Source organism: Notamacropus eugenii, chromosome 1 (assembly GCF_028372415.1).
Source record: "Notamacropus eugenii isolate mMacEug1 chromosome 1, mMacEug1.pri_v2, whole genome shotgun sequence".
Taxonomy (NCBI): Eukaryota; Metazoa; Chordata; class Mammalia; order Diprotodontia; family Macropodidae; genus Notamacropus; species Notamacropus eugenii.
This window is the reverse complement of record NC_092872.1, coordinates 666,468,338-666,493,008: the sequence shown is the minus strand read 5'-3', so window position 1 is coordinate 666,493,008 and position 24,671 is coordinate 666,468,338. Positions and strand designations below refer to the sequence as shown.

The window sequence follows — 24,671 nt, the reverse complement described above, 5'->3', positions numbered from 1 at the left end:
AATCCTTGTGGGCTTCCTCTAATATTTTCATAACTATGGCAAATAAATTTCCTTATAGTATGTTTTCCTGAAAGATTTATAATCCTTAGATTATCTCTTTGCAACTTAATTCCAAGTTCAGCATGCTTGGTTTAGGGGGTTCCCTTGTTCTTCCACCCCTATCTTTTGATTGTATTCGATAAATTTTCCTCCTGCCTCTTCAGTTTTGTCTTTTAATTCTGATCTTTTTTCCTTTCAGAGAATCTATTGTTTTGGGGACTGTCTCTGTTTTTTGCTCTAAATTTTCTCAGCATTTAAAAAATTTCTCCCTTAACAATTCTACTTTTTTCTTGATTTTTCCTCTTATTTCTTTGACTTCTTTAAGTTTTTTTCTTAAGTTCTACTTTTGAACCATTCTAGAGGTTTCTAGGATCTCCCAGATGAGGGAGTACAGGATTTCTCACCTTCTTTTGAGGTTTTTCTCTCTATTCCCTTCACTGAAAAGTACTTGTTAACTGTATTGGCTTGCTTTCTAGATTTGGTTTTGGGTTTTTTTTGCTCGTTTGTTTCTTCCTCCTTCAATTTTTATCAGCTTTTCCAAAGCATGTTTCCTGTCATCAGGCTTCTTACTGAAATTCTGTTTCCTGCTGCACTAGACAGCATTGAAATGAACCTTGTCTCACCGTGCCCTCTCTCCTATCTGCTGAGGCCTCTTTTCTGTTCTCTGCAAAGAACCAGATATGTGACTATTAAGTGATGAGGGTGACCACATGACTCAAGCAGGCAGCTAAGTGATGCAATGGACAGAGCACCAGGCCTGGAGTCAAGAAGACTCATCTTTCTTATTTCAAATCTGGCTTCAGACACTTCCTAGCTGTGTGACCCTGGGCAAGTCACTTAACCCTGTTTGCTTCAGTTTTCTCATCTGTGAAATGAGATGGAGAAGGAAATGGCAAACCAGAATCTTTTCCAAGAAAACCCCAAGTGGGGTCATGAAGAGTTGTGACTAAAACACTGAATGACATGTATGACTCAAGGCCACGAGCTGATTCTAAGAGGCCCACCATAGCTGGGTCTATTTTCCACCTTTTGACAGTCCAATACATCCGTGTTTTGGAGTCCAACATATCTGTGCTTTGCCCACATCTACAGCATTCAACATCTTTCAAGTGGTCTCAGTTTCAAAATCTCCTTTTCAATGATTCCTCTTATCAATACTTCTGAGATATTAATTGATTTCTAACTTTCTATTTTGCCTTGCCCAGTGTTATCTGTGTTTCTTGGTCCTAGCCTGCTTCATCTTGTTTCCGATTCCCAGCTCTATCTTGCTGGCTGACAACTGGTCTGCTCCCTAGTTCTTTTCCTAATTTATACTCCTGGTCTTTGATTTCTTTCTATCTCCATAATTAAGTGGTATTCATGGCCAGTGGTATCACCTACCTAGAGCCTGGCAAAAGATGTGTCCATTGTGGGCTTTGCCATAAGCTTAGTCTCTAGGAAATACTCTGTTACCAAGCTAAGGGTTCACAAGAATTGCTAAAAGAATCATCAACTGGTGGCCAAATGCCTGGTGATGGGGCTTTCTGTACTTACTTTGATTTCTTTTGTTTTTTTTTTAAAGTAAAGAGATTTTTAGGCTATTTCTCTAATTTCTCTATTTCTCTAATCCCCACAATCTAAATCTTTTCCAGCTTGGTTTAAACAACTATAGCCTGTATAATTTTGGCATTGTCTTTGAGAACCTCCATGCTTAGTGTTCTTAACTTTTGTGTGTGCCATTGTAATATTTATTGTGCCATCCCTTTGGCAGTCTGATGAAGCCTATGGACCTCTTCTCAAAATAACGTTTTTAAATGCCTAAACTAAAATACATAGGATTACAATGTAAATTGTTTATAATAAACTATAGCTATCAAAATACAGGGTATCCCAAAAGTCTTATGCAGTTTTAAGCTTTAATAGCTATTAAACTTAGTGCAGTTTAATAGCCTTAATTAAAGCTATTAATAGCCTTAATTACTAGCTTTTATAGCTATTAAAGCTTAAAACTGCATAAGAGTTTTGGGACACCTTATATATATATGTATGTATGTATGTATATACACACACATTTTAGAGGTCAGGGGTCCAAGGTTAAAAATCCCTGTTGTATGGTATGATGAGGTATCACAGGAATAGAACTTTGGTGGAGGTAAGACATGGTAATGGATACATTTGATCAAAAAGAAAGGACAGAAGTGAGAAGAGAGGTGAGATATTTTGTATATGTGCATATACACATAAATACACACACATTATGTCACTGTATATGTGCATGTACATGTGTATAAATATATGTATGTGTATGTATTTGTGTGTGTATCTATTTTTTTAAAGGTGCCTAAAAGACACAAAAATCTGGGTGAAAAAGAGGGATCAGAAAGAATCTTTCCTCATAATCACTGGCAAACCTTTCACTCAATACAATAGACTTCTTTTGAAATCAAATGATTCCTTCCTTCTGAGCAATAAGTAACCTAGTGATATAAATCCCCAACATGAAGAGTTTTGGCAATAAAAACAGACTGCTAATTCTACTTAAAAGGCATCATAACCTTGCCAGTGTTGTCGTAAAATGAGGTAATGTCCATGGCGCTTAATGAGTCTTTCTTTGAAATTGTACATTATTTACCATCAGTTCACATGAACTTGCTGCAGTCTCACCTTTTCTAAAGTGTGTTGCTTCAATTTCAATGGTACAATTATGAAACTCTTTTTAATGTTTAAAAAAATGAATCCCACATGTTCTTATTTTTTGCATGTCTTACAATTTGAGTCTGTTTTCTACATTCCCAGAAAATTAAGAGATAAGCACATTTCTTGTTTTCAAGGTATACTACTTTAGAAATACTCTAGAGTTTGATTTATTTGTGTAAACATTTTTCATGGAAGTCAAAATGTGTAACTCAAGAAAATGTTCTGTTAAAGAATTTGTTATTCTGGTTAGAAAAGGATTGCCTGCTTCTTAAAAACTAACAGTTTTCTATTTACATAGCTGGCTATGAATATCCCTCCTGGTGAGATTCCTGTTCTTTTCCATACTGAACTTAGCCTTGGCAGGTGTGGAGCCCTAAGTAACTTCAAAGGGAGCTTTGCAAGGGAAAGGAACATACTGCTGTCTTCCCCTCCCATGCATTAGCATGGGCTGCTCCCTACTCCTGGATGTACTCTCTCCCAACATCTAAACCTTCTCCTCCTTCCAGTCTGAGCTCAGGTGTTACCTGCTTCATGAAATCTCTTCCAATCTTTCTTTCCCCTCAGCTGATAATATCCTCTCCCTTCTCAAACTTTTCTGGAGTACTCAGACTGGACTTTTCATTCACCCCTATGGAATATAGCCTTATACAGAATCTATACAAAATGCTCCTCCAATAGATTCTTAACTTCTCGCAGGCAGAGACTATGTCATTTTTCATCACTGAATCCAAAATACCTATCATAGTATCTTGTACCTAGTCTGTGCTTAATAAATGTTTTCTGAATCAAGTTCTTCAACCCCACCCCCTCCAACTTTAAAATGTTCTCCCCTTAGATTTACCCCTACAAAAGCAACAGGACAAAAAATGATCATAACTCTTGTGACATCTGAATGTGTATGCACCGAAGTATTTTCTACTTGTCTATGACTTTGTTTTTCCAGTTGGGGTCAACTACTTCTGATAATGGCAGTACTAAATGTGATGACTGCATAACCACGGTAGCCTGCTTTTGTCAGAACTCATCTCAAGTATTAGGTCCAGTTCTGGGTGCCATGGAGACTATTCAGAAGAGGGTAATCAAGACAGTAAAGTACTTTGGATCTATGCTATGTGAGGATGCAACAAGTAAGGATGTTTAGCCAGGAGAAGAGCTGAGGGTAGAGGAACATGATATTGTGATATTCCATAATTCACACTCATGAAACTTCATGATGGGAATATTGTAGTTAGAAGATGGGTGTCTCTCTCTCTCAAACACTGCACAATTTTCCAAAGGCAATCTGGTTTCTTCTCTTCCTCTTCTCAAATTCTGGGGCCAAATTATTCATAATCCACACTCAATGTCTGACCAAGATACACATATACATACGTATATATACACACTATATATGTACATGTGCATATATGTATATGTGCATATACATACACACATGTATATGTGTACTACATATATCTATATATGTGTATATATGTATATGTGCATATACATGCATGCACACACACATTAACCAGCCAACTGCATATCATAGTCTAGATAATAAACATTTACACAATCACAGAATTTTGGAGTTGAAAGAGACCTCAGTAGTAATTCTGTCCTAACTGTATACAACAGGAATATCCATTATTATGTATATGACAGGTATATACTGAATCTGTTTGAAAACTTACAAGGGTGAGTCTACCACGTCTTAAGCTAACTCCATGTCTGAACACCGGACATCATCTACTCCTGAGTTTTCTCTTTTCTAGGTGCAGTTCTTCAACTGTCCCTCATATGACACGAACTCAAGGCTCTTCACCATCAAGATTTCCTTATCCTCCTCCCAATCCTCTCTAGCCTATTAATGCCCTTAAACTAAACTAAAAACAATAATTTTCAAACTGGAAGTTTTTCCAGTGTGAACGTCTGTCAGAGCTTATGTGTTTCTGGCACAGCCCTTTAATAACTCAAGGTCACCTTCATGTCATGATGAGGCCCTAGACTAGCATTTGTGGAAATAAAAGCAATAGCATAGAAATTATCTCATATGTTTTAGTTATTTTTAATTTTTCAAAGTGTTTTTACATTTTTATTTCCCATTTATCAAATCATGGGGATTCATTCATGTGTAACACAGAGACAGATTTATAAACTATGATGCCTCACTGCTGTTGACTGTTTCCAAAATGTTGGCAGAATTCTGAATAACAAACAGGTGCCCATGATTCCTGCTGGGTAACTAGGCAGAGAGACTCCAGTCAAGGGATTAAATACTTAAAGAGTTGGCCCCTACTTCCTGTGACTACACCAGACTTCTAGTCCTCTTCCACCTTCCAAGTCCATAGCTAGTAGAGCATGTATGCATTCATGTACATACATACATTCACAGCTCAGCAGAGGAGGACCTCATCCAGAATGTTCTCATGGCTGGTCTTCGCTAGGATCTGTTCTATCATTCCATTCCCATCACGTGACCTATATTTTACAGTCTCAAAGTCCTCTCTGTAATCAGCACTAAGGAGAATTCCTTTTCTCCCTAAAAGAGGTAGAAGAGTCACAAGAGTGAATTACTAGTACTTTCAGTGCTGTTTCCCTTCTCTCCCTCAATGACTCATTGAAAAATCAGGGAAGAAGAAAGAACTAATAGAGTAAGAAAAAAATGGAAATGCTTAAAATTCATGGGGGAAAAAAAAACTTCACACTGGACCACCACAACCTATCCAAGTGTAAAATATAATTCTGTTAAATATGGGTTCATCTCAGATCTTGCTCAGGGAAAATTCCTTACCGGAAGTAGCAGTAGGATCATGTTATAGCATAGATGGAGCCAATAAGCATCTCGTAAGTGTTTGTTACGTGGCAGGCATTATTGCTGGGGATACATGTAAAAGGGGGAAACAGCCCCTGCCCTCAGGAAACTCACAATCTAATGGGGGAGACTACATGCAAATTACTGTGTATATTCAAGATAAAGACAGGGTAAATCCCATTTGCTTCAGGTTCCACATCTGTAAAATAAGCTGGAGAAGGAAATGGCAAGCCCCTCCAGCATCTTTACCAAGGAAACCCCACATGGCGTCACAAAGAGTCAGACAAGACTGAAAAACGTCTGGACAGCAAAAACATCAACAAATCAGAGGCAATCTCAGAAAGACCTCCCCAGTAAAAGGAGAGTGTTCAAGCAAAGCTCCAGAACATACACTGGGAAATTATTTTTATTTATATTACTAAAAGACATTTCAGTTTCCACAGGTCATCTTCCAAGCCTCAAACTCCTTTGATTTATGAACACACCCTAAGCAAGGTATCAGTAGAAAGAGAACTGGGGGATGAGAAATATTTGAGCTACTATAACAGTGTAGTTGAATACAAAGGTCTAATGAACAGCCAACTCTTCTCACTTAAGACTCTTCAGCCCAACTACAAAAAGAGCAAAAATCATGCAATTTATGTCCAGTACATTAACTGCTCATTTGGTTCCCTTAGAACTGGTAAATAAAAACCATAAATAGACTGACACACATTCAAAAAAACTTTTTCATGCCATAGAGAGGGCAATAGGAGAATACAAGTTTGATTTTTACATCTGTGTGTATTATGGCTTACTGCCTCAGGGTAAACTCTCCCAGATGTGTATAAGAAATTGAAATTCCTTGGACCAAATTCTCATCCTAGGAATGATCCTCACAGTTGTATATCTAACAGGAAGCTACCCTGAATGCTCTACAAACACGTCTACCAGATGGAAAAAAGAACTTATTCAGTTATGAGTTCAATAAGTTAGAACGTGAGGCTAGGCTAAAAGAAATGAAAAAATGATACACATGGGAAATCTGACAGGATCTGAGATGTCAAAAATGGATGATACCAAGAACCATTCTCCAATAAATAAGTGGTCAAAGGTATGAAATAATTATATGAAAAAAGCCATAAATGCCACATGAAAACATGTTCCAGATCACTAAATAGTAAAAGAAATGAAAATCAGAACAAGGTAAGAAAAGCAAAAAATGCACCCAGTCTGACAAGCAGAAGATATCTTCGTGAAGTGAAAAGCTGCCCTGTCACACCTTACCAACAGAAGAGGAGCCATTTGATGACCTCCACAGCCTAGAACTTGTCTTTGGTAAGACTATGGATGAGCCATTGGCTTGATGAGTCAACAGTGAAAGCTGGGCCTACTCTCCTCCAGTAACTCAGCATGGATCTGTCATTCATTAATTTATCTAAACTGCTTTGGAATCTACATTTCCAATTTCTACCATCATCTGAGAATGACAAGAGCCATAAGTGTTTAAGGCAACAGTTCCCCTATTGTATCCTAAACTTGTCTTACTTGAGCATCCATTGGTCTAGCATTCTGTGATTTGGCAAGTGTTGCCTCGGAATGCTGAGCCCTGGGCTCTAAATCCAGCTCTGCCATGTGTGACAATATAAATAACTCCACCTCTGGGTGGAGAGATTCATCTGTGAAATGAAGGGGTTGTACTTCACTTGAGGCACCATCCAGCTCTAAGAAACCATGATTTGTCTTCTCTGTCCCTTACAAAATCTCTCACGGATTTTGGTTGTACCTCCTGTCAGCTTCTTACCATAGTACAGAGTTCTAATCTTTTTAGTCTATACTCACATAAACCCTCCTTCATAAAGGGGGATGTTTCAACTGCCTGTCTTTCAGCTCTTGCCAATGCCGTAAAATCTTTCCTGAGGTGTGGAAGCTACACTGGCACATGGCATCCTAGTTATAAGCTCACTAGAGTTTTGTAAAGAAAGGAGAAGAATTGTTTCCTGATAACAAGGATCTGTTTTTATTGGCTTTTCTGGTCTCAGAAGCACATAAATTTGCTGCTTTTCAATGATAATATTTCCTTTATTTGTTCCCAATGTTTAATAAAAATATGGCATCTTTCTTGCTTAGAATAACTAAGGCTGGTAGGACAAGTCATCAACAGTGACTGAAATGGGATGGATCGATGGATTGTGCATCAATTTTACCATAGAATTAAGGAAGATGGATGTATTTTGGCCCAGCCCATACCATGGGAAGTTCTAGAAATAAGATACTATGGGTCAAGGTGGCTGTTACTTACTTGCAAAAGCATCCCATGAACGTGATTCTGCCGGATACACAGGTCTGTGTAGTTGGGTAGTTCAGACAACAGAGAATGAATAGTATTTGGGATCTGGTCAATCATCACAAATGGGACCAAGGCCCGGGCTGCCATTTCCCTGGACCGGTAGACAGCAGAATGACCACACCTAAAAAAGAAGAAAAATGCACTGCTACTCATCAATCACTTCCACACCCAATGCACACCCATGGTGTGTGTCTTTAACTTCAAGTGGATTGGGCTAGGCATGCCCAGGGCTAGGGCTGCATCTATTTTCCTGCTTGCTACCACACCTACTACAGTACTAGCATTTTCTGAAATGTGTCATTTTCATATCCATGATTATAATTGAGGACTCTGTATTCACTATTTAAATTAAAGCAGTTTGATACTGTGGAAAATGTGCTGGATTTGATATTGGAGCTTGACTACACCATTTACTATGTATGTAAATAGACAAATCATTGACGATCTCTAGGCCTCAGTTTCCTCATCTGTAAAATAAAAGAGTTGCACTTGATGGCCCATAAGGTCCTTCTAGCTCTAAATCTGTGATCCAAAGATATGACCCACTATTATTATCACAAAGTGATAAATTTAGAAAAGAGATCCAGAGAATGAAGGCTATCAACAAACAGCATACGTGGCTGCACATTGTAGGTAAGCTGCAACTCCAATTATCAACCAAAAGACAAGTATTAACTAATTAGTTTGTATGCACTAGGCACTGTAGGGAGAAACAGTAAAGTATAGGATGTGTTGGAGACAAAACATAAACAAAGGCAAAAGCAATTGAATAAAATATGAATGAGAAAAGTAAAAGCCAAATAATTAGATAGATCACAGTGACACATCAAAAACGTGGTCTATACACTCCCAAGTGAAGCCCAAACCAGTTTGACCCCATGGGCATAGCTTATAGCTCAGAAGAGACAGATATTGTTATGGGTTGGTCAGGAAAGGATTCATGAAAGGAGTGGCCTTTGTAGTTTTGGGATTTGAAAGATTGGTAAGATTTAAATGAGGGTATAGAATTCAGATGGGAAGTAAAGAACAGGGAAAGTATTCCCAGTAGTAGAAATGGTGAGAGGAGTATCACAGAGGTAGTCAAACACAAAGGATGTCTGAGGGCCCACTGAGTGTACCAGACAGAAAGACAAAGCTCAAAAGATAAAGAGGGGCTAGATAATGTGAAAGGCCCTGAATGCAGGGCTAAAGAATCTGACCTTCATTCAGGAGGCAACAAGGAACAGCTGATTTTTTTAGCCTAACATGATCACCAATTATGTGGTATATACCCAAGAGAAAAGTGCTAAATGGTGGTGATATGCTTCCTAGGCAACAGGTAAGAGGGTAGGAAACAATACCTATACCATACAGCTTAGAACCGGAGCATCAGAGTGATGAGTTGGATTCTGAGGCTACTTTGTTCATTTTCCATGCTTCTGGGTAGATTCACACTCAAGAATTCTAGAAATAAGTGATCTATGAAACTGAATGTAGTAGAATACAAGGTCCTTGAGGGCAGGGTCCACTTTGATATCCTTGCTTTTTCCTCATCTTTGCATCTTCAGATCTGCGACATACTTAATATGCTTAATAAATGCTCATTAAAGGAATGAAATATAAGATTATGGACAAGCATCACCTTAGAACCTTTACAAAGAATGACAGTCAACAGATAAGACAGATGGCCAAAGGAAATCTTGAGAATACTCCAACTTAAGAGATCATGGTCATAATTATGTGCCAGAGAATCATCACAAATAAGGGGGAATTCAGTATCATAAGTCTTGGCAACGTGAATGGGGAAGGATGGTGAACAAAAGGCTGTGTCAAAAATCATAAAAGGCAATTTTGGAGTCAACAGACTCAAAGAATGGTATCTCAAACGATGGCTTGCAAATGTTTGGAAAGACAACAGAGAAGAGGAGATCTCACTAGTGGTGTTTTCAAAGCTGATCTAATATCAGGCCCCTGAGTTTTACTGCCTGAACCTCAGGCTTCTAAGCCTTATCAAACATGTCCTTGAAATGTATGGGAAGGAAGGTAATGACCTCAGGTAGTCAGAGGTGGGGTTTTTGTTGACTCTGCTGCACAAACTCATCAGAGATCAGGGAAGCAAAGGGAATAAGCATTTATATAGCACCTAGTATGTGCCAGAGAGTACGCTATAATATTTTACAAGTATTATCTCATTTGAATCTCATAATAACCCTGTGAGCTTGGTGCTGTTATTATCCTTATTTTGTAGCTGAGGAAACTTAGGTAAAACTGAGTAAATGGACTTGCCCAGTATCACATACTTAGTAAATACTGAAGCTGGAATCACATCTTCCTGATTCCAAGTTCAGTGTTGTATCTAGAGTCCTCTCAGGCAACCTTCTCATTAGACAGCCACATAAGAACCTTATTAGTCAAACCCAAAGGAAAAGAGAATCATGCTATGAGATATAAAAAAGAAAGATACCAATCAGTCATCAAGGCTCAACAAGCACTATTGGAGATGCTAGGTATTAAAAAACACAAAAATGAAATAATCTCTGCTCTCAAGACCCCTACATTCTAGGAGGGGAAATAACGTGCACATACAAATATATGTGCAATAAGCACATGGTTACCTTGGTAATATGAGCACAAGGTGAAATACAAGGGAATTCGGGAATGAGGACACTACTAGCCATAGGAATCATGAAAGACTTTGTGTAGAAGATAACGCTTGGCCTACTTCTTGAAGGAAGAGAAGCAGGGACAAAGAAGGAGGATGTTCCAGGCATGAGAGACAGCCAATTCAAAGTTTCAGAAATGGAAGATGGAGAGCCATGTTTGAAGTTATAGGAAGGGTACCTTCATACCTGAGCTGCCCTACTGAGACAAGGTCTTATCCATCTTCTTCCTTCTCCTTACAAGTGTTCACTCATTGCAGTCATGTCCAACTCTTTGTGACCCCATTTGGGGCCTTCTTGGCAAAGATACTGGAGTGGTTTGCCATTTCCTTCTCCAGATCATTTTGTAGATGAGGAAACTGAGGCAAACAGGGTGAAGTGACTTGCCCAGGAGTGTCTGAGGCCATATTTGAACTCAGGAAGATGAATCTTCCTGACTTCAGGCCCTTCACTCTACCCACTGTGCCACCTAACTGCCCAAATTATAGCTTAATGGACACAGGATGATTAGGGAATATTTCCTGAATCACCAGCAGGAGAAATCCTGTTCCTCCCTACTATTATATGCTAGCCAAAGTTATCTCCAGCATGAATGAAAGGCTGTTATACATTTCCAAATTACTGCTGGCAACTGCTGTCTCTTGGCCTCCACAGTCCAACTACCAGGTTCCTCATTCATTAAATGACTCATGGGTTTCACTAATATGACTCAATGATCTGTAAGGTCCCTTCTGCTTCCAGATCTATAATCTTGTCAGCCTATGGCCCCAGAGGCTTCCTCTACTGTGCTAACCTGCACATTCCTTTGGTTACTGATATACTGAAGATGAACTGATGAGACTAGATATCACATACAGTGTCTATGTGGGCAGAGCACGAAAAAAGCCAGTTGGTTAAAATAAGCCCTTGATCCAAATGTTGTCATCAAGAGTCACATCAACACAAGAATGAAAATGGAAAAATGGTCACAGTAACACTGTAAAAAAAAAACCCCCCAAAAAACCCCCCAAAAACTAAAAATATAATGGCCTAAGTAAAAGTCCCTTACCCTGGGAAGCTGGTGGATTGTGTGAAAATATGCAATGGAGAGATCGGTTTTTCACAAGAAAACAATAGCATCTGATCTAGCTTAGGACTGAGGTAGCTCTGGGGCAGACAAACTTAACCCAAGTTTAGGGGAAGGCAAAGCTTGCTGGGCCATCCAAATTTTACACGGACCCATTATGTTTCCTTCTGCACTCAGTGAAGATGATAGAGCTCACACTAAAGTCTGATCATGGTGAAACACGAGGGATTTCTTAAGGGTCATCAACAAGGTATTTAACAGTTTATGTATTTTTCTCACATTTCAATTTTTTTCTTTCACTAATGGCCAGCCAAACTTTTTGTCTTTAGTTGGCAAGAAGCAATGAGATGTTTGTTTGAACCCCATGAGAAACAACTTCATTTTTACAGAGAAAAGAAAATGCTTTTATTTAATTATACAATAACCTTAACCCAGCACAAAGTCATTTGTCTGAAGCTTCCCTGTCCCACCCCTACTCCCCTGACCACTTTGTACTAGAGTGTGTTTTATGTTAACCAAGGGACTCTTGTATATAAATGTTTCTTTTCAAATACAAATAACTCTGACATCGTTACAGATGTTTAGTTTCCAATTAGCAGTAACTGTATACTAAAGAATGCCCTTCATTCTGCTTATGACCTTTTACAAATGATGATTTCCCAAAGGAATCTGGCATCCATACAGGAGAAAGAATGGAAAATGGGAATTATGCCAACATGTTCTGCTTCCAGATACCCTTGTGCTAGGGTACTTTCCAAATGCACACAAACCAGGTTAAAAAACAAAACATAACCTCTTCCAAAAGTAATGCAATTATCCCCTAAAGAGAAAGGAGGTCTTTTAAAAAAGTAATGTAGGTAATTAAATAACATTCATTATGAGGCAAATATGAAATGAAATCTCAAACTCCTTTCTTCTGAAATTTGTTTAAAGAGAAGGATAAGTTACTTCCAACATGAAAGGAAATAGACTTACCAGGTCAAAAACATTTCTAGGTCATAAACATTTCAACAGCTAATATCCCACCTCCAAACCCCCAAAAATCAAACACAAGGCCAGATCCACTAAACTATTCTCTTCAGATAAGCTGGAGTCCTTAAGAAATATATAATCATTCAGGTTCTAAACCGAACACAGAATCAACACCCTGCAAATTAGGAGGGACCTCAGAGTTCACTTCGTTTATTACATACCTGACCAAGAACTCCTCTACAAACATTCCTAACAAATTGGTCATCCAGCCTTGCTTGAGCATGAGTAGAGCTCTAGGAACCACCACAAACTCCCAAGGAGGCCCATTTGCTTCTGAGAGCTGAAATTGTTAGGAATTTCTTCTTTACATCAAATACAAAATAGTTTTAACTTTTATCCACCGCACCCAGGTTGAGAGCACAGAACATGTATAATTCCTCTACCATGTGATAGCCCTTCAGGTACTTAGAGACAGCCATTTCATGTTTACCACCCCCACCCCCCACATGATTCTCACATGGCATGATGTCAGAGTCTCTACTTTTCTGTTCTACTTCTTTCTGGATAATCTCTAGCCTATCACTTACTTTCCTAAATTGTGCCACCTGGTATAACAGAACATAATGCTCCCAGCTAGGTGGCACAATGGATAAAGTGTTGAACTTGCAGTCAGCATGGCCTGAGTTCAAACATGACCTCAGAGGCTTACTGTGTGACCTTGGGCAAGTTATTTAATCCCTGTCTGCCTCAGTTTCCTCCTCTATAAAATGTAGATAATAATAGGTCTATCAGGGTTGTTAGAAGGACAAGGTAATTATACATTATTATACTTTATCATATATATATAGATAACTATAATTATAAAAAATAAAAATGTAAAATGTTTTGCAAACCTTAAAACACCATAGAAATGTTGTGTTGTTAGGGCTAACCAGGACAGAGTACCATGACATTACCAACTTCATTTCTCCTACATACTGTGCTTATCAATATATCCTAAAATCACAGCAGCATTTTTGACTGCGGTATTAGATTCTTCCTGAACCTGCAACCCACTAAAATCTCTAGAACTTTTTCAGACAAATTGCTGTCTAGTCACTGCTTCCTTCAGCTTACATTTACAGAGTTGACTTTCTGGAATCCAATTTTAAGACTAGACATTTCTGTTCCTATCAAATGATCTTTTTAAGATTTAGCACAAGAGTCTAACCTGCCAAGATACTTTTACATTCTGCCTCTCATTCAGTGTGTAAGTCAGCCCTCCCAGATTTGTGTCACCTACAGATTTGATAAGCATGCCCTCCATATCCTTTACCCAAGTCCCTGACCGCAATGCTAAGAAACGCTGGGACAAACACAATGCAAAGGGCCAGCAGAGTGGGATGCTGCGAGGCGAGTGCTGAGGTGGACATGAGAGCAGGAGTTGGAGAACAGGGTTTGCTCTACAGCAGCCTGCAGGTCAGCATCACAGCATCACCCCCTATCCCTCATCCACAGTGAATCTTTCTTCTGCCAAAGAAAATCAGCATCTGATGTGGTGACTATGAGATGCATTTTTAATTCTTTGGAGACTACTGCATCCTATGATTTGCGATCGTACACACAAAAACACATATATGTATGTGTACATGTGTATGTATCTATATATACTTATATGTGTGTATCTATATACACTTATGTCTGTGAATACATATAAATGCAGAGTCCAACAAGACTATAATCTCCTTGAGAGCAAGGATCCAATCTTTGTACTTCTTTGCAGCCCCCATAGCATCTCAAATCATCAGGCAAAGGGGGAGCACTCAGTAAATGTATAGATCATGTAATGGAAAATGGAGACAGGAGACACAGCTGGTCTCCAACTCTGATACCTACTAGCTACGTGACCCTAGACAAGTCACTCAATGACTCACTAACTTGATCAATAACATGAGAATAATGATATTTGCCCAGAGTTGTTGTTAGGGAAAATGCTTTCTAAATCATCAAGAGCTAATTGCGAGTTATTATCATTATTGACCAGACCTGGGATTTCACTGGTGCAGAGGAGGAACTCCTAAGAAACGCAAATCAGCCCTTCTATAATGTCACACGTGGGCCTTGTATCTACATCTTCCTGGCTCACCGGCCACCTCTTTACTCTAGATCCATGCCACAATGTTAACTGTAATAGTACACTGTATGAACTGATTACCTTTCAAATCAACAAGCAATTACAAGGCACTGTGCTAGGCCTTTGAAAAAGTTAAAAGCTTTGTCCACATGTTCATGCAAAGCCTTCTTGTTTATACACCACTGCTCCCCATTTCAGTAGGCTAAGTACATACAAGCTTCATTGCAGTCTACACCCTCAAGAGCTACCTGCACAAATACCTGCTCCTATGAAAAAAGAACAAAAAGGAGCGGAAGAGGGTATCAAATTTCTCTTCATCTGAATGCCTTGTTTTCATGAGGCCTCCTGCCCTTGGGCCTCCTTCACTCTTCACGCATGGGGATCAGGGCTAATTTCCATGGACTCTTGGCGCCGTTCCACCAAGGAATTCTTTTTTTGTCACCTAGCATACCAAATTTCAAATCTTGCCTTTAGGTAAAAAACTCTAAGTAGAAATAGAGACAGATTTACCGACACAAACTATTTAAACTAATGTTTCTGCTTGGTGAATTTGGAAGAAGAAACATTCCTGTACCTATCTTAATGAGTCAATGTTTTTTACTATAAATTTTATTTCACCAATCTCCTTCAAGGGCATTTTTACATGGCGTTCAGTGGGTGTCAGAGATTCCAGGCTCACAGCCCTTGACTGAAACCACCTTTGAATTCACCATCAAAGAATCCACCAAGCTGAACCACATAGCTACTAGCCACTTTCCCAGCAATCCAGACCACTTGCGCTAAAAGGTACATTTAATTGAACACTGCCTCCTCTACCTCTCACATATTTCTTTATTCAAACAGACTTCTTGGAAGGTTCTAGATTCAGGATTTTTGAAGTCTGATTTTTCTTTCACCCTTGTTTTTTTCGGAGGCTTGGGGTTAGGCAGCTGGTACGCTAAAAAAACAATGTTTCTTGGTCTGAATGGTATAAATAAAATACCAATACTCTTTATAGGTGAGACATTTAGAAATAAATGATATTTCTTCAGAGAGCTCAGCACAGGACAGAAAGTGTTGTTTTTTTTTTTTTTAAAATCAAACTAATATTGGTATCCTCCAGAATTTGCTTTAACTTAAAAAATAAGTCATTGTACAGTAACCAAAGACTAAAAAAGTATAGCCCTTTCACAGAGCTGATCAAGCACCTGAATTACTCTTTTGTATCTAGGTTAACAAGATTATTCAAGCTGAATACCTATGAGTATTGATCCAGAGTAATATGACTGGAAAATTTGTATTTTCTATAGTCGACCCCTTCAAAGTAACTTCTTTAGCCTAAACAGATAAAAGCAAGGAGCAATTAAGCTGCTCTCTGTGGAAGCACCAACAATCTTTAAGTTGCTTTCTTTTCCAGTCTTTGTGCTTCTGGACTTTGCTCCTAAATCTGAGACTGTTAAACCACTTTCTCCTCCTAGGTACTCTCCCATGGATGAGCTTTTTCTGATATCGATCTCTCCCTCTTCCAACTGCTATCTATCTGGTCATTTCTTCTTGGTCTCTACTGATTCATCACCCCTGTCACACTCACTACCTGTGGGTATACCCCCAAGACTCTGTCCTGGACCCTCTCTGTTCTCTCTACATTTGTTTTCTTGGTAACTTCATTAGCTCATATGAGGTCACTGAGCATGCAGATGGCTCCTAGATCAATATGGCCTGCCCTAATCTCCCTTCCAAACTCCAGCCTCACATCATCAATTGCCTATTGGACATTCTGAATGGAGTGTCCCATAGGCATCTCAAACTCAACAAGTACAAAGCAGAAATCATCAAAAACTACCCAAACCCAGATCTGTCTTCTGAACTTTCCTCTAGTCCCCCTGGTTTGCAGCTCTGGTCACCCTTGACTCCTCACTCTCTGTCACAGCACACATCCAACCAGTTGCCAAAATTTGTCTCTATCTCTGCACCTCTTGCATCCACCCCTTCTTCTCCAGTCCCATGGCCACCACCCTTGTTCGGGGCATCATCCCCTTTCACTTTTGGCCATTTGTCCCTACTCCAGTCCTTCCCCTGCACATCTTCCGTAAGCAGAGATCTCTATGGCCAGGTAAAACTCCAATTCAATAAGGTCCAGTAGCAGTTAATTCCTCTAAGATCCAACATAAAGCTCTTCTATTTAGCCTGTGAAGAGGCAGGCAGGTGGTGCAGTGTATAGAGCAGGGAACTCAACGTCAGGAAGACTTGGTTGAACCCTGCTGTAGACATTGACTAGGTGTGTGGTCACTCAGCCTCTCTCAGCCTCAGTTTCAACATCTATAAACACTTACTTCCCTGGATTGCTGTGAGGGTCAAGTGACGTAGCATATAAAGTGCTTAAAGTGACATATAAATGCTCCTTACAAAGTCCTTTACAGCCTGACCCCTGCCTATCTTTCCAGACTATTACTTCTCATCCCATAATCCACAGCCCCTTTAAAATGGTGTCCTCTCCATCCCGTCCATATGGTACTCGATCTCCCATCCTTGGGCCTTTGCATGGGTCATCTCCCCATACTTGGGATGCACTCCTTTCTCACCTCTGCTTCCCAGAATTCCTCTCTTCTCCCAAAAGGCATCACAAGTGCTACGAGGCTCCTTGCCCCCAACGCCCCAGAGCTAGTGCCTCTCTCCCTAACAGCCTTGTAATTACTGTTTGTGATTACTTACATGTGTTCATGTTGCTCCTCCCCCAACAGAATGCAAGATTTTTGCAAACAGGGATGATTTCATCCATTGTATTTGAATCGCCGCCACCTTGCACAGTGTCTTGCACAAAGTCACTGCTTAACCGTTGTTTGTGGATAAACTGATTCAGAGATTATCAGACACATAACGCCTACTGTGGCCAGCTATAGATAGAACTAGACAAAACCATAAATTTGGAGATAATGGTTCACTTCATTAACTTCATTCTGTTTGATGGAAGGAAATTAGAAGAGGCCATATGCCTGGAAAAGGTAGATATCTCATATTCATTTTTAAAGAAACGTATTCTATTAAAAGCTTTTCCAATGGGATGCCTTGGTTCCACAGAAGGCCACTGCAGGCTGCATCTAGACCAATACTTCTGAACTCAAAACTACATTACAGATCAGGGGAACACATAAATTAGATTCCATAAACCCACTGCTCAGAGGGTGGGGCAGGAGCTTGAACACTCGGCTATTCTTGGCAATATTAGCATTAAAAGTAACACCCAATTACTGTCTAGTTGTTTGAAATGGGCCTGGGGACATAATACTTCATCTTTCCCCTGCTGAGCTCCTAGAACACTTAGCAGGCATCAATGTGCCAGGCTGACAGCATATAGGAAAGAGGCTTCCTATTTAGTACTAGGGCAGTACTTCCTTGACTTAAATCTGATTTGTCTCCTAGAACAGAGATTATTTATGCTTCAGGTATTATAAAGTCTGAAACATAAAAGATATAAAGTTGACACCAATTCTTAGGAGGGCAGAGCTAAGCAGACCTAGGTCCTGGCACATGATCCAATTTGACTGAAAGGAGACAAACCTTCAGAGGTTGTCATCTTTCTTCAATGCTCTCTACCCAACACACAGTGAAGGGAAAAAGAGAATAAGTATTTATTAAGCACCTACTAGGTGTCAGGCCTTGTGTTAAGCACTTTACAAATATCTCATATGATCCTCATAACAATAACCTTGAGAGGTAGGTGCTATTACTATCCCCTTTTTACAGTTGAGGAACTAAGGCAGAAAGATGTTAAGTGACTTTCCCAGGGTCACAGAACTAGGAAGTTTCTGAGCTGGATTTGAACTCAGGTCTTCCTGACTCCAAGCCCACCACTCAATCCACTGTACCACCTAGGGAAGCCAGAACACCTCTGCTCTCTTTATGACTTGGTTCATTTCTGGTGTACAAAGTGGAAGGAAGCATCATACCTCTGCACCTCCTCTGAGTAGCAACAAATTAGGGGATGGATACAAGAACAGACTGTATTAAAGATCTCTCTTCCTTCCATTTTTTGTGTAAAAAAATGTAGGCATTCTAAAATGATCTCTAGTGTTCATCACAGGATTGGAAACCAAGGAAGCAAGTGGGTCTCCAGGTGTGATAGGAATTGTATGTAAGAAAAAGGAAGAAAAAAAAGAACCAGTTTAAAAAGAGTTTTTGTCTACTCTGCTCACAGATAGACATCTCCAAAGACTATAATGCTGCCAGTAGAATGGCCAAGCTGAAGCTCACTGAGAGGAAGCAAAGGCAGAATACATTTCATCACAAGGCATAGAAACATGCCTCCCAGAAGACCCTGAATATAGCAAACTGTCTTACATTCTGTCTAAAACCAAACCCAACTTGTTTCAGCATTTCCTATTACTGATGAGAGGATCTTTGTTCTACCAGTCTCTGAGGCTTGCTTTGAAGTTACCCTCAACTTCTCATTCACAGTCATCCCAAGCCATTAACAATTGTCTTGAATTTTGTCTTGCCACTAAACTTGGACAACTCTGGAGGAGAGAGTGAGGCTGACGACTTTTAATCCAATTCACTCCAAAGTCAAGACCTCACCCTCATGATGTCACTGGTTCTCTTCAAGAATGAAGGTTGAACACCAACAGCAACCACACTCATTCTATAGATCCAATGAGTTGCCAAGTCCATCACATACACCCCCCTTTGTCACAGAGCCACCGAGTGTAGATCCTCAGCGTCTCACACCTCAACTACTGCAGTTGCCAGATGGTGGATCTCCCTATTCCAAGTGTCTTCTCGTTCAAATTCCTCCTCCACTCAATTGCCAAAATCATCTTCCTAAAGTGCTTGTTGACAGATCATGCTGTCTAGGCCAGTCCATGCCTGTTTAAACTGCTGATACCTGTTAACAAATCAGATTTTTGATCTGAATGCTTCCTCCCTTTGGTCTCTCATGCTAGCACACCACGTCCCTGGAAAATGACTGTAGATTCCTGTATACCTGAATTGATGTTTCTACCCTATCTATGAATGGAAACGTTCAGACTGCAGTTTTTCTTAGCACACTAAGCCTCAGTTTGCCCCACAGGGTTCCTTTGTCTCTGGGCAGGTGGCACAGTAAATTTTGTAGCTCTAAGTTAGGACCTTTGATAGTAAAAGTTTTCCAAACTGCTGAAGATATGTGACTGACTACCATTAGTTTATGGGACTGTAGCTGAGAAACACTGATCAAGGGAGTATCAAAATATCTGAACGAAAAGGGAAAATTTCAGTTGATCATACAAAACTCCCAGGTGATGCACTGGTTTTTTAAAACTTTATTTTGGCACTTTGACATTATGTAGAAATAGCCAGAAAAAAACAACAACTATTAATTCAGGGTTGCTTGAAATGTGGTATCACTTTAGCGGCAATTCTTCCTGACGTCTCCTTGGAATAAACATGGAAAAGACTTTTACAGAAACTGAAATCTAAGAGGATCTGAAACCCTGAAGATGAAATGAGAGCTGTCAATATCGGTCGTTATGTAGAGTGAAACAGAGTGCTACTAAAAAGTTAAAAATTAAACAGTCTAAACACTATTTCGCAATGAAAATAATTTAGAAATAAGATTTAATTTTGAGTTTTGGTGTAATGTTCCCACCCCGCCCCCAGCCCCCAATTAATCTGGGGGATTTTCTCCTTGACACTCTCTAAACACAAGGCAGTGGACTGGCTGCATCAGGCAACAGCTGGACTCTCCAGGCTGGGCTCCAGATTCACATAGGCTTTTTTGCAGGTTGTTAACTGAGAACTAAGTTCTTGTTTATGGAGACCGAGTGAAAAGGCAAAAGCATTCCTAACAATTGCAAAATCCAGTGATTTTGGATTGGATTCCCAGCAAGACCTAGAAACAAGTGAGACAAACCTCACAGTAATGGCTGGATTTTCAAGAGACAGACTGAAAACAGGTCTGATCTTTCTTCCCCCACCCAGACAGTGACTGCCACAGATTAATCAGCCCTACATAGGGTAGGTCTACTTTTGGTGATGGGCACCACCCAAGGGACAATTTCTGAAAGTGATTTACCACTACTGAAATTTACATATCAAACTTTTGGAGTGCATACTCAATTGGTTGGTTTTTCGATTTATAAATAAGTGACACGGTGGTCAGCAAAAGAAAGGATGCAGAAGTACCAGGAGAGATTCATTTTTTCCTCAAGGCTAAGTATCATTTTTTTCATTTAAAATATCCTCTCTATAACATACATATCCATGTGCATACTTCACTACAAAATGCCATTTTCAGTATTCCTCTCAAGCACCTATGTTGGCTCACTAGTACTGATATCATGTACAAATTCCTCAGTCCGGTCCTCCATAACTGATCATATAATAACTGTCCAACAGGATTTCCCACTAGTTTATATACATATACACACATATACTTATGTGAATATGTACATGTATAGATATATATCTTCATATATTTTATATTTGGATATAAATATTCATCTATAGGTATACATATACAAGTATTTTTTTTCTGCTTCAGAAAGGCAGGTCTATTCAATGGAATGTGAATATTATAATGCTCCTCATCCCTCAATGCCTTCTCATATCGATATCCTTTCTCGGAATGACTGCCATACTTTTCACTGCATCTCCAAATCTTTCTCTTCCTTCAAGGTCTTCTACAACAGAGGGGGTATTCGTCTGCAACACCTCCCTAGATGGTGCCCAAATCAGATTAAAATGTAATTGGAAAATATTTAACAAAATAAAATTAACATATAATAAAATATTGTATATATTGTATATAATACACATGTACAATATATTGTACATAATACAATTTTACATATATATATTATACATATACCATATACATCTACCATATGTTATTGTATATAACAAAATATAGATAACACTGCATTTTAAAACTAAGTCAATATGTGGCCCTAGGGTACCTTATATATGGACATCACTGCTCTACAGGTCTGAAAGACTCCATGAAAAACTTGACTTCCTGTTATGCCACTCTCTGGAGAGACAAACTCATGGTACACCAGACTGAAAGATGGGTTCAGTCCCACCCCTGAGAGCTACTAGGTGTGGTCAAATCACTTAATTCAAAGGCCTCAGTTTTATCCACTATAAAAAGAGGTGGCTGAATTAAGTGAACTCCAAGGTCTCTGCCAGATCTAAATTTCTGATCATTTCATCCTCCCTTCTTCAAACTTCTGTTGAACTTATGGTCTATGCCACATATCTCAGCACTTAATTGATCACTAATTGTTTCATGTTTGTTCATTTTGTAACCCAAAGCGGTCACCACAGTAAGCCAGACTCTCCTGAACCTTTCATAGAGGGTAATATGTCTGGGCACAGAGGAAACATTCAATAAGTACCTCTGCCTGTTTACCCCTGTTCTGAGTCCAGGGGCTGAATCCATAATCTTTCTCTGGGGTCAAAGAAAAACAGCAAACACTACCAGCTTGTCCATGTTCTGGCTGGACTATGACTACAGAGGGTATATTTTATTTTAAAAATGAATCAAAACATGGGTGGGTAAAATGGAGGGTGGGACATAATGGTGGCAACTGGCACAGGGCTCACTTACTGACTTCAGCCTGTTGCCAAGATAACAGAGATGGACCAGTACAACTACCACATGGCTACTACTCAAACGCTGAGAATGATATAACAAAAATGACTCACAGAGAGTTCAGACCTACGTCAAGTAAAGAGATAGTAAAAGAGCACCTAGCTTCCCCCGAGGAATTGAAGTCACCTGGCCAAGTGAACTACAACCACTGGTCCTGAAAGAATTGGCAGGTGTGATTGAACCTGAAAAACCATAGAAAAGAGAAATACCACAAGACTGGAGAAGGGAAAATGTTCCAGTTCTCAAAAAAAGGAAGAGAGATAATGTCTGCAAACTATAGGCCTAATTTTGATTCCTGGAAAAATTATAGAATAGATTATTAAAGAGATGGTTGGTAGACATCTAGAACAGGAGTTATTTGAAAGAGACTGGCTTCATCAAGAACAATTCATGCCAAACAAATCTCATTTCCTTTTTTGACAGAACTACTGAACTAGTAGATGAGGGGAATGCTGTGGATGTGGTTTACTCAGATTTTAGCAAAACTTTTAGTAAGTATCTCATACTAGGCTTGTGGAGAAGATGGAGCTATTTGGATTAGACAAAAAATATGATTGGATAAATTCATAATAGCTTATATGGCAAGACTCAAAAAGAGTCATTGATGATTCAATGTCAGCATGGAAGGAAGTCTCTAGTAAAGTGTATAACTCAAGGAGTTTGTGCTTGGCCCTATGATATTTAACAATTTATCCAATGACTTGGAGAAAGGCATTAATGGGATGCTAATCAGATTTGCAGATGATACCAAGTTGGGTGGGATAAGTAATACAGGCAGGATCCTAAAGGATCTAGCAACAGAAACAGACTGAATCTAGCAAGATGAAATTCAATTGAAATAAGAGTAAATCATGCACTTTGGTTCAAAAAATCTACCTCAAGATGGAGGAGGCATAGAGAGGCAGCAGTTGTGCTCAGAAAGAACTGGGAGTTTTAGTGGATTGCAAGCTCAATATGAGTCAAAGATATAACATGGAAGCCATAAAGGCTTACACTATCTTGGGCTGTATTAAGAAGGGTATAGTAGTCTTAATGTACTCTGCTTTCCACAGACCTCATCTGGTATACTGAGCTCACTTCTGGCTGCCACAGTTTAAGAAAGACATTGATAAATTGGGCAACACCCAGGAGAGGGCCACTGGGCTGATGAAGGGCCCTGAATATGTCGCATGAGGATCAGGCAAGGAAACCAGACATTGTTTGACTAAGGGGAAATGAGTCATCTCATCTTCAAGTATTTCAAGAGTTGTCACACGGAGAAAAAACTAGGCATGTTGGGTTGGACCCTGGAGGGCAGAACCAGGAACAATTGGGATGGAATTCATGAAGAAGATGGTTAGATTCAGGATGGTCATCAAGAAAAACTTCCTAACAATTAGGGATGTCAAAAAAAAATGGCATAGGCTGCCTCAAGAAATGGTGGCTTTCTCTTCCTTGGACGTTTAGAAGCCAGGCTTGGATGGAAATAGAGACACTGGTGTGGATTATAGTAAGTATTCATTTCATGTGTGAATCAGACTTTCTCAGTGGTGTCAAAAATCAAATAAAAATGGGGGCCACTAACTGTAAGTGGGGTCACAAAGAGTCAAACATGACTGAAACAACTGAGCAAAAACTGTACCCTACAGGCCACACGTGGACTTAGAAAACCACATATTCATCCTCCTACTGTAGCTTGAGTCATTTTGTCAAGCCTTTCCCAACTGCATTTTAATCTGGCTCAGGCTTCTGTCTGTGTGTCTGATGCCTCTAGACTAGAAGACAGCTGAGGTCCCTTTCAATTCTCAAATTCTGTGATTGTTTTTTGTGCTCTCCAACTGCTAGTACCCTTCCTCTGCAACAACTACCTTGCATATACTTCGACTTTATTTTTAATTTCTTACATACACAGCAACACACACCCCTATTAAAGTTTCAAACTGTACTAAAACTTTTGGAACACCAGGTACATATGCACATATGTTGCCTCCTCTAATAGAATGTAATTTCCTTGAGGGCAGAGCCTATTTTATTTATTTATTTTTTGGGCCATCTCAGGCCCACAGGATGCAGTTTAAAAATGCATGCTGATTTACTGACAACAGTAACTGCTTGCTGAATGCATGAATTAGTGTATGAATGAATGATGATATGTCTGTGTTCTAACAGCCCAAAACAATTGGTACCTAAGTGTGTCTGCAGCAAGGGTTCTTAAGCTGGCATGAAAGTTTTCGGGGAGGAGGGTTGGAAACTTGATTGGGGAAAAAAAATCAAATATTTTCACTCACCTTTGGTTTTCTTTTTAATCCAAGTATTTTATTTTGTGAATTTTATATATACATATATTTTATATACATACACACACATACATATATATATTATTCTGAGAAGGGGTCCATAAACCTAATTAGATTGACAGAAGGGTCCATGGCATAACTGATCAAGTGGCTGCAAA

General features: G+C 39.4%; 1 protein-coding gene across 3 annotated transcripts in view; it reads right to left on the bottom strand.

Annotated features, from left to right (window-relative positions):
- The window catches only part of THADA (THADA armadillo repeat containing), a 433,436-nt gene that overhangs the window by 189,205 nt on the left and 219,560 nt on the right, over positions 1 to 24,671 (bottom strand). For all 3 annotated transcript variants that reach the window (XM_072635750.1, XM_072635749.1, XM_072635751.1), the window contains one exon: positions 7,791 to 7,959. In XM_072635750.1, the coding sequence (XP_072491851.1) occupies positions 7,791 to 7,959 (169 nt within the window). The remainder of the gene's footprint in view (positions 1 to 7,790; positions 7,960 to 24,671) is intronic.